Source organism: Scyliorhinus torazame, chromosome 1 (assembly GCF_047496885.1).
Source record: "Scyliorhinus torazame isolate Kashiwa2021f chromosome 1, sScyTor2.1, whole genome shotgun sequence".
NCBI classification, from domain to species: Eukaryota; Metazoa; Chordata; class Chondrichthyes; order Carcharhiniformes; family Scyliorhinidae; genus Scyliorhinus; species Scyliorhinus torazame.
This window is the reverse complement of record NC_092707.1, coordinates 96668304-96682380: the sequence shown is the minus strand read 5'-3', so window position 1 is coordinate 96682380 and position 14077 is coordinate 96668304. Positions and strand designations below refer to the sequence as shown.

Genomic DNA, 14077 nt, shown 5'->3' with positions numbered 1-14077 from the left:
CCCATGCATCTGCTGCCTTTGTTCTGCTAGGTGGTAAAGTATTTGGAAGGTACTACCGAAATAGCCATTGTGAGTATGATTCTGAGGGTATTGACTATTTTGGGTTGTTGCTTGACTGATCTGTGGAACACCTCTCCCAATTTTAGCACATGTCTCCAGCTGTTAGTGAGGAGGACTTCACAAGAGTTAACTGGGCAGGCTGTGCCTTTGAGTCTGATACCTAGGTCAATGTTGGGTGGTCCATCTAGCTTCGCTTTTAAAGTTTCTTGTGTTGATTTGATGCAACAGTTTGCTTGGCCATTTGAGAGGGTGGTTAAAGGTCAGCCACATTGCTGTGGGTCTAAAGTTGCATACAGTCCAAATGGGAAGCCAAGGCAGATTTCCTTCCCTAAAGGGAAAGAAACCATTTAGATTTTTTAAGACAACACAAAAGATTCATTGTTACCATTACTGATCCTTACTTATTTATTGCTACTTTTTATTAATTGAATTTAATTTAAGCAGCTGCTGCGGGGTTGTCTGGACCATTAGTCCAGGCCTCTAGATTATTAGTCCAGTGATATGACCATTATACTACCAAACCTGTTTACCACCATATGTTCCATTGATTGTGCAGCAGAGTGTATAAGCGTGAACCTTGTGGTTGGGTCCCCTTCTGAAATTCATTCTCTTGGCTTTTTGATGAAGGTTGCTTCCCTGATTGATCACCTTCCCGCCCACATTCACTTTGGTGAAGTAAAACCCTCAGCATCATGTCTACCCAACTTCATGTATTATCCCCAAGCAATGTAATATTTTTTAATCAAAGGTCGATATGTGTCATCGTTCGACAGCTCCTTGATGCTGCTAGATAGATGGTTAACAAAAGAAACAAAATGCCACATAGTCTTTTTTTAAGAACCAAATTGACCTTCAAAGCAACGGAACTTTACTGAGCCTAATTCTACACTGATGGAATTATAGAATGCAATGTCCAAAATATCCGTGATAATAAGGAAGTAGAAATGAAGTTTTCAGTCAGTTATAGCTTATTATTCATTGATACAAATATGATTCAATGCCATCTCAATATTTTTCCTTTTCAAAATAATTTTGTTGAGAACTTTTTAAAAGTACAGATAACTTTTGGATCAATAGTTTGTTAGTAATTTGAAAGTGAGGTTTAGATGTCACATACCTTTCTTTAATTATTGTACATGTATCAGAGATGCAGAAGTGGTTTGGCTGATATGATGGGCAGAGCTGAATGGGCTTTGTTCATTTCTGATCCATTGGATGCTCGCTTTCCACTAAGCTGGCGTTTCCTCGTCAATGTTTCACTGTTCCAGGTGGTGACTTCTGGAGACTATACGAATACATCACCAGGCACTTCATCGCTACAATCAGTCATGACTGCAAGTATCTGCAAACCACCATTGCATTCAATATCAATATGGAACATTTTACGTGTGTGGGGAAGACTCTGATTTCACCTGGTAAGAGTGTGACCATTCTCCAATCCTCTCTTCTCCCCTACCTCCAAGTTGCGGCCTTTCCTCCTCTGTGAACCTCCCATTTCCTGACTCAATCTCTTGCCACTTCCCTATCCTGGACTTGCTTTCCTGTTCACGATCTTAAATCCAGTTCGATGCCGGAGCCCTGATGCTGTGAGTCTCGTTGGTGCAGAAGTGCCAAGCTGGGGTTGCCATAATCCATTCTTTAAACGCTGCCACTCGCCATTATACATTGCTGAACCCTTGCTGCGTGAAAGGGCTCAGGAGAAGTAAAATCACCACAGTCCCAGATGACCATAGGCTGATTTCTCCTTTGAGGGGGAGATATGACTGGTGGTGATTTAACCTCATCACACCTTATGTGAGGGGGGATAGAGGACGGCATGATAGCTCAATGGTTAGCACTGCTGCCTCATGCCACTGAGGACTTGGGTTCGATCGCGGTCCCGGGTCACTGTTAGTGTGGAGTCTGCACAATCTGTCTGCATCTGTCCGCGTGGGTATCACCCCCACAACCCGAAGATGTGCAGGGTGGGTAGATTGGGCCCTTAATTGGAAACAGAAATTGGGTGCTCTAAATTTAGAAAAAAACCTTGGTGACAGACAAGGTTGAGAAAACGGGGCCTTCATGAATATCATCAGCCGGGATGGGAGTTGAACTCGCGCTCTTGACCTTGCTCTCAAGGACCAGCTGTTCAGCCAACTGAGCTAAATTTCTTTTGAAGTGTAAAACTGGCAAAAGCTTTCAGAAGTTTTTAGAAGAGTGGCATGGTAGCACAGTGGTTAGCACTGTTGCTTCACAGCTCCAAGGTCCCAGGTTTGATTCCCGGCTTGGGTCATTCTCTGTTCGGAGTCTGCACGTTCTCCCCGTGTCTGCGTGGGTTTCGTCCGGGTGCTCCGTTTCTTCCCACAGTCCAAAGATGTGCAGGTTAGGTGGATTGGCCATGCTAAATTGCCCTTGGTATCCAAAAAGGTTAGGTGGGGTTATGGGGATGCAGTGGGGGGTATGGGCTTAAGTAGGGTGCTCTTTCCAAGGGCCGGTGCAGACGTGTTGGGCCGAATGGCCGCCGCCTTCTGCACTGTAAATTCTATGAAGTTATTAATTGCTAAACTTTTAGGGCATTTTTAAAGTTTGATCAAATTAACTTTATTAAAACTTATTACTTTTTGACCAAAATAAATTTTAACTAGAATAAAGTACAGTGCAACTTTGAAGCCAGTTATTATAGATTTATTTTATCTGGCCTTTTTCATCGCAAAGCATTTGTTTGTGGAGGAATCGATTGTTCAATATGCCTGACTGTGTCTTGTCGCTGTGCATGACTGTTGATGAAGGTGTGTGCGAAGGAAAGGTTAGAGTGACCTGCTTGTTAATATTTCTGGGTGTTTTCCATGTTGTGTATAAGGACTTTGTTGTTCCTTTCCAGGTTATACTGCGGTGATGCCATGGCAGAGCCTGGCAGAGGAGGAGACCCTTCCAATCTGTGAGCGAGGTGATGTGTTTACTGTCGATGAGATTAAGTTGTTAGAGAAACAGACAAATCCACCTGACTACCTGACAGAGGCGGAACTCATCACCTTGATGGAAAAACATGGCATTGGTAAGTCAGTCTCGTATATATCCAACCGTTGGCTGTTCTGGCCCAACTTTACACATTGAGCAATGTCTCTGCAATTTTTGGACACTTGTCGTGGTTCAAAGCGCCGTGGTTCAATGTATCGTTTAACACCATTGTATAAACATGTATATTCTGTGTCAGATGAAGTATAGTGATCATTGGACGTGCTTGAAAATGGTAATTAATTCACAATGCAACAAGCATAAAGATAGTTATTTTATTTTTAAATTTTTACCACAAGGGCTTTGGTCCAGTATCACAGAGATTGTGGTATTGTTGTTACAGTGTTTTATATAGTACTAAAGCCAAGAAAAATCCAAACACCCATAGCTGCAGAGACCACTTCACCCTCTGATCCTGTACTCTAAATTCAACATCTGATCTTGAGCACTCTCCCTCCAGTTTATGTACTTATTTCAACGTCTGATCCACTGCTTGTCCCAGCACTAATTTCGGCTTCTAATCACCAATCTCCCCCTTCAGTTCATGCTCTAATTTCAATCTCTGAATTTATGCTCTCCCTCTTAGTTAGTTTACTCATTTTGCCTGATTACTTGTGCATTCCCCTTCAGTTAATGTGTTAGTTACGGCTTTTTAAAAAAAAAAAATTTATTCCCCTCCTTTTTCACATTTTCTCCCAAATTTACACCCACCAACAATAAAAAATAATCAGTAACAAATATGTCAATCCCCATATCAATAACAACGATCCCATCAACCCACCAAACCCAAACATTAGCCCGCATGTTCACACAAACAAATGACACAAATGAATTAGGGATCACCCATAGTCGCCATTTACACACACATCCTCCCACCCACACACCCCAACTAATGTTCGATGTTATCCAGTTCTTGAAAGTGCATAATGAATAATGCCTATGAATTGTAGAACCCCTCCATCCTTCCCCTCAGTTCAAACTTAACCTTCTCAAGAGTCAGGAATTCCAACAGGTCCCCTGCCACGCCAAGGCACAGGGTGGAGAGGTTGCTCTCCAACCTATCAGGATCCGCCTTCGGGCGATCAACGAGGCGAAGGCTACAACATCTGCCTCCGCAACCCTGGCTGGTCCGACACCCCGAATATGGCCTCCCGGGGGCCCGGGTCCAATGTTCACACACATCTTCTACTCCTTCAAAGAATCGGCTCATCCTCGCTCTCGTGAGGTGTGCTCTGTATACCACCGTCAGCTGTATCAGCCCCAACCTTGCGCATGAGGTGGAGGCATTCACTCTCCGGATCACCTCACACCAGAACCCCTCCTCCATATCCTCTCCCAACTCTTCCTCCCACTTTGCTTTGATCTCTTCCAGTGGTGCCTTCTCCTCTTCCAAAATAGATCCGTAAACCGCCGACACTAATCCCTTCTCCAGTGTCCCTACCGTCAGCACCTCCTCCAGCAATGTGGAGGACGGCTTCACCGGGAAGCTCTGTATCTCCTTTCTGGCAAAATCTCGAACCTGCATGTATCTAAACATTTCCCCCGCTCCAGCCCAAACTTAGCTTCCTTCAATCCAACAAACCGACCCCTAAGAAACAAATCTTTTGGTGTCTTAATCCCCTTCTCCTCCCATTTCCGAAAATTTCCATCCCACTTCCCTGACTCAAATCTGTGGTTCCCCCGAATCGGCATTTCCCTTGGCCCTGCCCCCAACCCGAAGTGTTGGCGAAACTGCCTCCAAATTCTCAATGAAGCTATTATTACCGGACTCGCTGAGTATTTCCCCGGGGCCATCGGGAGCGGCGCTGTTGCTAGTGCTTTCAATCCCGACCCCCTGCACAAACTCTCCTCCATTCTAACCCACTGGGAATCAACCCCTCTGACCCAGCTCCGCACCTTCTCCACATTCGCCGGCCAGTAGTAATACATCAGGTTAAGAAGACCCAAACCCCCTGCCTGCCTTCCCCTCTGTAGCAGCACCTTTCTAACTCTGGCCACCTTCCCTCCCCATATGAACAAAGTAATCCTTCCCTCAATCTCTCTGAAAAAAGCCTTTGGCAGGAAAATCGGCAGGCATTGAAAAATAAACTGAAATCGCGGCAACACGTTCATTTTAACCGCCTGTACCTGACCCACCAGTGAAAGAGAGAAACCATCCCACCTTGCCAGATCAGCTTTCACTCTCCCCACCAAATTAGAAATGTTGTATCTGCGGAGCTCCCCCCACTCCCGGGCAACCTGCACTCCCAGGTACCTAAAGTGAGTCCCTGCCCTACGGAATGGCAGCCCCCCCCCCCCCCCCCCCCCCCCCCCCTCCCCCCGGGCCGAGACACCACAAAATACTCTCACTTGTCTAGATTTAGTTTGTACCCCGAGAAAGACCCAAACACTCGAAGCAGCTCCAATATTCCCCGTATCAACACACTCGGTTCCGACACATATAACAGTAAGTCATAGGCATATAGGGACACCCTATGCTGCTCCCCGCCCCCCCCCCCCCCCCCCCCCCCCCCCCCCCCAACTACTCCTTTCCATACACCCGAACTTCTTAATGCGATAGCCAACGGCTCAATTGCGAGTGCAAACAGCAGGGGGAACATAGGACATCCCTGCCTAGTCCCACGGTGGAGGGAAAAGTATCTTGAGCTGATGTTGTTTGTGCGGACACTTGCCCTCGGCTCCTTATATAGTAGCTTTAACCAGTAGTCACGGCTTTTAACCTGCACTCGCCTCTTCCATCCTAACACTAGTTCCAGCAGAAAAGCATTGCCAGGCTCTGAGCCCATGTTGCTCAACTGTTTTGTTTCCAAAGGTGGTCCCACTGCAGTTTTGATATTTGGGTGGAATTTTACAGGGTGTGGGTGGAGTGGGGTGGGGGTGTTTTTGTGTGCGTTTGTGCGTGTGTGATGGGCCGAAGGTGGTGGGTTGGTAGTTTGCAAGGTCAAAATGTAGTTTTTTTTGAGGAGAGGATGATAATGGCAGATTTAAAGAAGAACGACAATCGTGAAGTGAGAGAACCATGAACAAATATATCAGCGAACGTGAGGGTTAGGGTGGGGTGGCCACCACTAAGGATCAATTTTAGCATGGCCAATCCATCTAACCTGCACATCTTTGGACTATGGGAGGACACCGGAGCACCTGGAGGGAAACCCATGCAAACACGGGAAGAACGTGCAAACTCCACATAATCACCCGAGCTCGGAATTGAACCCGGGTCCCTGCTGCTGTAAGGCAGCAGTGCTAAACACTGTACCACTGTGCCTGCCAGATCTGATGCGGATGATTAAACCAGTTGTCTACCATGTCCTTTCAAGGCTCCTTGGACTTAAGGGGGTGAAGATGGGGGCTTTACTGGAGAAATTGCCGGGGTGAGAGAGGTTTTATTGGGGATTACAGCATCAAAGTGGAGGTAATAGTGAGGGTGCGGTTGAGCAAATAGTTTCAGAAATGTTGTGGTGAGCAGAGGGCCAAAGGTTAGGGAACAGGGATTTTGAAAGTACAGCTATAAGTGAATTGAGGATAGTTTTTTCCAGGGCAAGGTATAGAAGGAGTTAGTGTTGAGCGTAGAAGGGTGGCAGGTTAAGTGATCACAGATGGCCTTGTGTCTGTTTGATACAATAGGACTAGCAATACCACATGAGATGGTACTGCCAAGGGGGTGGCTCAGAACATGGGTTGAGAACCTGACATAGAGGGGGAGATTTAAAGAGGATAAACTGGGAATTAACTCAGAAGGGAGAGAGCAGGATGAGTTGAGATGGATGCTGAAATCACTAAGGATGAGAAATCTTTCTGGTCAGAGGCTAAGGGAGGAAAGGAGGGAACATAATCTTGATTACTGTCACAAGTAGGCTTACATTAACACTGCAGTGAAGTACTGTGAAAATCTCCTAGTTGCCACACGCCAGCGCCTGTTCGGGTATGCTGATGGAGAATTCCGAATGTCCAATTCACCTAACAAGCACATATTTCAGGACTTTGTGGGAGGAAACCCACGCAGACATGAGGAGAACGTGCAAACTCCGCACAGAAAGTGACCCAAGCCGGGAATCGAACCCGGGATCCTGCCGCTGTGAAGCAACATTGCTGACCACTGCGCTACCCAGGGACCTCGGGACCAAAAATGACTTTCTTCTACTTGGGGTTGTGGGTCCTGAGGTGACTATAAAGTCCAATGCTGGATTTGCACACTGGTGCGGCAGGTAGTATTTGATGGGGGGATTGCTCAGAATTTTGTCTGCTCCTTCGGCTGCTTGTGCTTGGCCTCCATTTGGGCCTGACAGAGACGTTCAAAATAGTTGGCAAGTTCACGGATGCGTCTTCTCCAGTTAGGGAGGTCATGAGTAAGAGATTCCCACATATTGGTGAAGTTGTTTCATTTTATGACAGAGGCTTTAACGACATCCCTGAAACCTTTGCTCTGCCACCCTGATAACCACTTGCCATGACGAAGCTGAGTAGAGAGTTCATTTTGCAATCTTGAGTCATGCATGCGGACGACGTAGCTCGCCCAAAGTAGCTGATTAGCGATAACCAGTGCCTTAATATTTGAGGATGTTGGCCTGAAAGAGGACACTGATAGTGGTGCGCCTGTCCTGCCATTAAATTTGCAGGATTTTGTAGAGGTATCACTGGTGATATTTCTCCAGGGATTAAGGTGTCTGTTGTATGTTGTCCATGTCTCTTTGACGCATAGAGGAGGGCAGGTACCATTGCTGCATTGTGAATCATGAGCTTGATGCCAGGTTTGAGGTCTTTGTCATCAAACACTCCTTTCTTCAGACAGCCAAAGATTGTGCTGGCACACTGGAGGCGATGTTGAGTTTCATCATTGATGAAAGGCTCCCAAGGTATGAGAAATTATCCATTTGTTCAATGGGTCGTCATGGATCCTGATAGTCCAGGTGGCACAGTGTTACGCAGTGGGAGAAGGCTGATGGTGCACCTTTGTCTTTTGACTAATGGGCCTAAGGCCCATTATTTCATGCGTCTCTCTGAATGCGTTGACGATTGTTTGGAGCTCGGCCTCTATGTGCATATGCAAGACTGGTTGGGGTGATCTTAGTTCTGGACGGCAGGTACGGTTGAATAATTTCCCACACAAGTATCTTCCTGCAAATCTGTTGCTCACATATCATTGTGCAGCAGGCGGAGGATGGTGACAAATTTCTGTGGGCAGCCAAATCTGAGGAGGATGCTCCTCAATATCTCCCGATTGACAGAGTCAAAGGCCTTTGTGATGTCAAAGAAGGTGAAGAATAGTGTTGCTGCTGCTCTCTGCCTTTTTCTTAGACTATTATAGACAAATCATGTCCACCGTGCTCCTTGATGGACAGACTCTGCATTGTGACTCAGTAGGAGCCCTTCAACCACGGGGAGAAGGAAATTGAGAAGGACTCTTGCAATGACTTTCCCTGTGGTAGACAGCAGAGATTCCCCTCTGTAGTTGCCATAATCGGTACTGAATTCATTTTTGAAGATGGCCATGATTACGGCATCTGAGCTCCCCTGGAATGCTCTGCTCCTTCCAGATGATGACATATATTTGTATTTCTCCACTGTATTTTTATATTTGGCACGGATTCGGTCTGTGCCGGTTGCCTTATTGGTTCTTGGCTGTTGGATGGTCTTTTCAACCTCATGTCGGGTTAGAATTGTGCTGAGGTGGTGGCGGGTAACATGCTGTGGAACGTGGAGGAGGGCACTCATGTCAAGGACTGAGCCTTGGTTGAGGAGATACTCTAAGTGCTTCTTCCAATGAATACTGCCTCTGTCCTTGATGAGCGCCACTCTGTTCTTAGTTCTCAGTGGGGTAGGTGCTTGGGTCGTAATTGATGTTGTTGACTGCACTGCACACATACACACACGGGTGTGTGTCGATCAGTGCGCGCACAACCAGCCCGCGCACCGACCAACACCCCCACAGCCCAAAAATGTGCAGGGTAGGTGGATTGGCCATCAAGCACCTATCTAATCCCATTTTCCAGCACTTGGTCCATAGCCTTGTATGCAAGTGCTCATCTAAATACTTCTTAAATGTTGTGAGGGTTCCTGCCACTACCACCCTTTCAGGCAGCAAGTTCCAGATTCCAACCACCTTTTGGCTGAAAAGGTTTCCTCACATCCCCACGGTAGCCCAGTGGTTAGCACTGTTGCTTCACAGCTCCAGAAACCCGGATTCGATTCCGGCTTGGGTCACTGTCTGTGCAGAGTCTGCACGTTCTCCCTGTGTCTGCATGGGTTTCCTCCAACAAGTGCGAAAGGCATGCTTGTTAGGTGCATTGAATATTCTGAATTCTCCCTCCGTGTACCCAAACAGGCACCGGAGTGTGGCAACTAAGGGATTTTCACAGTAACTTCATTGCAGTGCTAATGTTACTTGTGACACTAATAAAGATTATTATAAATCTCCTGTCCCTTACCTTGAATCTACTCCCCCTGGTTATTGACCCCTCCGCTAGGGGGAAAATTCCTATTTTGGATTTGACAGTCCATTAGCAATTAATTTTGCATCTGGGTTTACAGCCCTATTACCAATATGTCCTTTTTCAGGGGCTAATTGGCACCATCTGCTGACCATTCCATTAATTCCCTCTATGCATTGTGGAGGCTAACTATCCCACAGTTAACTCGGATTCATATCAGCACTAATGGTTTAATTATAGACTCGCCCCTTATTCAAAAAAGACAGAGCCAAGTAATAATTTTCGGACATCACATTAGCAGTCTACTTGGATCGAATTTGCATGTTTACCCATTTGCTTCCAGAAGGGATGTCATGGTTTTCTATTTCGAAGATGTCTCAAATTGTGATGGAGATGATTTTTAGTGTTCTTACTGAAAGAAAAATTCTAATTTTCTGACGTTGCTATACTCAAGATAATGAAGTTCCTTTGGGAACTGAAAAGTAAATAAATTGATTCTTGCTTAACACTGCAATTAGCATAACCCTTATTGTGTAAGATTCACTCCACTTATCTGCTGTATTATAAAACCATAAGACATGGGCGGCATGGTGGTGCATTGGCTAGCAATGCTGCCTCACGGCGCTGAGGACCCGGGTTCAATCCTGGCCCTGGGTCACTGTCCGTGTGGAGTTTGCACATTCCTCCCATGTCTGCGTGGGTCTTACCCACCCCCCCCACAACCCAAAGATGTGCAGGGTTGGATTGGCTACGCTAAATTGCCCCTTAATTGGAAAAAAAATTAATTGGGTACTTTAAATTTATTTGTTAAAAATACCATAAGACATAGGAGCAGCTGACGGATCTTGCTGGAATGGGGGGACTCTGGGTCGCTAAAGCCAGGGGTGTGGGTGAGTGACCTCGCGGAATTCCTTAGATTGGAAAATAAGTAAGTTTGCCTTGAGAGCGTCTGTGGAGGGGTTTGCCCGGAGGTGGAAACCATTTATTGACTTCTTCAAGGATAGTTAAAACGTCAACAGGGGGAGGGGGGTGGGGAACTTTGGGGTTAAAAAATGGAGATAGGGAGGGTGGAGGGGAACTTCAGGGAGGGAGGGCTGGTGGGGTGTTATCTTGTTAGCGGATTTCCTGTTTGTCCTCTTTTTGGTTTTGGTTGTGTTTGATGTATGTATATAAAACATTTTTTTTTTTAAATGACTTAGGATCAGAATTAGGTCATTCAGCCCATCGAGTCTGCTCCGCCATTCAATCATGGCTGATATGTTTCTCATCCCCATTCTCCTGCCACCTCCCCATAAGTCCCTATGATTCACACCTATACTCACACTCCAGTAACATGTTGGTATTGTAGATAGCATCTATATAGTCAAAGCAATTTCTCCAATTGGGTATGTTATTTGGAAAATATAAAATAACAGCAGAATTTCAAAAATGTAATTGTTTTTCTTGAGACAAATATGTCTTACTTTATGAAGAATCTCTAACAATAGATCTTTACACTGTTTTATAGAATGGCGTTATAATTCATGCCAATTCGACTTGGGTTCAAACTTCCAAACAAACCTTCAGATGTGTTTGAAGCCCCAAACGTGAGCTCTCAGAATTTGAGTTTAATATATTTATGAAGTAAAAAAGAACCTTTGGCTGCAAGTTTATCCCAGTAGCGAAATAGTTACGGACTCTGAGAAGACGACACTTGAGGCTTTATCTGAGACTTGGCAAAGCTAAATGTAATTGTGTTTATCTTTTCTTCACTCTCAGGAACGGACGCCAGTATCCCTGTCCACATCAACAACATCTGTCAACGGAACTATGTCACTGTAGAGAGTGGCCGCAGGTTGAAACCCACCAACCTTGGGATTGTGCTAGTTCATGGATATTACAAAATCGGTAAAGTGAAATTGCGGGAAATAAAGTGTTGCCTTGAGCTCTGAAACGAGGAGCTTAGTTAATATTTCGGGAGTGCTGACCTGCCTTTACACTGTTTTAAAGAATGGCGTTATAATTCATGTCAATTCGACTTGGGTCATTTTAGATGATTTGTAAATATGATATAATTGTTCTGCTTTGGGGTTCCTTTATACAAACTCACCAGTCACACACAATAACAGAAAATGCTGGAAAACATCAATTTATTCGCGTAGCTGTTGTATGCAAACCATCTGCCCAAATCAGTGTATTCTGAAGGTCACCTTTACGTGGACCTAATCCTCCAGCATGTTTCACAGATTAACAGGGTCCTTCAGATTCACAAAATATATTAATGATTTGGATGAGGGAACTAAATGTACTATCTCCAGATTTGCAAATTACACAAAGCTGGGTGGGAGGATGAGCTGTGAGGACGATGCAGAGATGCTTCAGTGTAATTTGGACAAGCTGATTGCATAGCAGATGCAGTATAATGTGGATAAATATGAGGTTATCCACTTTGGTGGTCAAAACAGAAAGGCAGATTATTATCTGAATGGCTGTAAATTTAGAGAGGGGAATATGCAACAAGACCTGGGTGTCTTCACACTGAAGGTAAGCTTGCAGATGCAGCAGGTGGTAAAGAAGGCAAATGGTATGTTGGCCTTCATAGCAAGAGGATTCGCGTACAAGAACCAGGATGTCTTGTGGCAATTATACAGGGCCTTGGTGAGACTGCACCTGGAATATTGTGTGCAATTCTGGGGCGTCATTCTCCGACCCCCCAGCGGGTCGGAGAATGGCCGTTGGCCGCCATGAATCCCGCCCCCGCCGGTTGCCGAAGTCTCCGAAGGGAGAAAAGTCGGCGGGGTGTTAATGGCGCCGCTGACGTCGGAGAATGACACGGATCTGCGCAAGGCAGCCGATTTTGGGCCTCCCGATATTCTCCCTTCCGGATGGGCCGAAGTCCCGTCGACGTGATGACCGTTCACGTCGACGTAAATCAACCTCCTTTTCATCGGCGTGAACCTGTGCTCCAGGTTCACGCCGACCAGCGTGGAGGTGAGTGACGGCCTGGGGGGTTGGCCGCAGGGCAGGCGATGGCGTGGCCACAGTCTGAATGTGTGGGGAGAGGTGTGTCTCGGGTTGTGTGTGTGTGTGTGTGCGCGGCGGGGGGGGGTGGTTAGAGTGGGCTGGGCTCCGGGGGAGTGCTGGAAGGGGGGTCCGTGCCAGGGAGGAGGATGGGGGGGTCCGTGCCGGGGAGGAGGATGGGAGGTTGGGGTCCGTGTCGGGGAGGGGGATGGGGGGGTGGTGTCCGTGTCGGGGAGGGGGATGGGGGGTCCGTGCCGGGGAGGGGGATGGGGGGGGCGGGGGGGGGTCCGTGCCGGGGAGGGGGATGAGGGGTCCGTGCCGGGGAGGAGGATGGGGGGGACCGTGCCGGGGAGGGGGATGGGGGGTCCGTGCCGGGGAGGGGGATGGGGGGGGGGGGGGGGGGTCCGTGCCGGCAGGAGGTTGGGGTCCGTGCCGGGGAGGGGGATGGGGGGGGCAAGTGAGTTGGTCCACCTGGCCAGGTGCCAGCCTCCAACAGTTGGACCCATGCGGTCCATGCCACCTGGCTGGGGGGGAAGGAGGGGATATGGGCTATGATGACATGTCGTCGTTCCCCCCCCCCCACCAGGCCGTCATGTTTTCCGTTCATCCAGCGATGTTGGCCGCCGTGGCGGCAGCCGCTAATGTCCATGTTGCCCTGGATGAGGAGGAGCGTGCCAGAGAGGCGGCGCAGCCTGCCGCAGAGGGGCAGGCGGCAGCCGCCCAGGGTGGAGGGACACCTGACCGACAGGACGAGGAGGGGGAGGAGGACGTCGCGGCCCCACGGCAACGGAGGCACCCGAGGGCACCCCGTGTGTACCGGCCCCGGCAGTCATACCAGGACCTCACGGACCGGGAATGCAGGAGGAGACTCCGGATGAGGCGGGAAACCGTGGCACACATCTGCCACCTGCTGGCACACCTGTCACCGCGTGGCACTGGCAGGGGACACCCTCTCCCCGTGTCCGTCAAGGTTACTTTTATGCAACGGGGTCATTCCAGGCACCGAGTGGGGACCTGTCCGGCATATCGCAGACATCGGTGCATCCGGGCAGTGACAGATGCCCTATATGCCATGGCGCACCGCTACATCTGCTTCCCTGTGGACCGGGCCAGCCAAGATGCCCGGGCCGTGGGCTTCTCTGCCGTGGCCGGGTTCCCCATGGTCCAGGGCGCGATCGATGGGATGCACGTCGCCGTGCGGCCACCTGCAGATAACAGGGCCGTGTTCACCAATAGGAAGGGGACCTATTCGATGAACATACAGGTGGTCTGCGACCACCGCATGATGATCCTGCAAGTCTGCGCCCGTTACCCAGGCAGTGTACACGACTCATACGTGTTGTCGCGGTCATCCATCCCCGGCATGTACGAGGGACGCCATCCCCGGCTGAGGGGCTGGTTGCTGGGCGACAGGGGCTACCCATTGCGATCGTGGCTGATGACGCCTGTACGGAGGCCACGCAATGAGGCGGAGAACCGCTACAATGCTGCCCATGTAGCGACAAGGGGAGTGATAGAGAGGTGCTTTGGCGTGCTAAAGATGCGTTTCAGGTGCCTGGACCTCTCTGGGGGCGCCCTCCAGTATCGGTCAGATA

At 48.3% G+C, this 14077-nt stretch overlaps 1 protein-coding gene across 2 annotated transcripts in view; it reads left to right on the top strand.

Moving 5' to 3' along the window:
• The window catches only part of top3b (DNA topoisomerase III beta), a 129278-nt gene that overhangs the window by 85927 nt on the left and 29274 nt on the right, over positions 1 to 14077 (top strand). For both annotated transcript variants that reach the window (XM_072498403.1, XM_072498397.1), the window contains 3 exons: positions 1329 to 1475; positions 2921 to 3094; positions 11241 to 11369. In XM_072498403.1, the coding sequence (XP_072354504.1) occupies positions 1329 to 1475; positions 2921 to 3094; positions 11241 to 11369 (450 nt within the window). The remainder of the gene's footprint in view (positions 1 to 1328; positions 1476 to 2920; positions 3095 to 11240; positions 11370 to 14077) is intronic.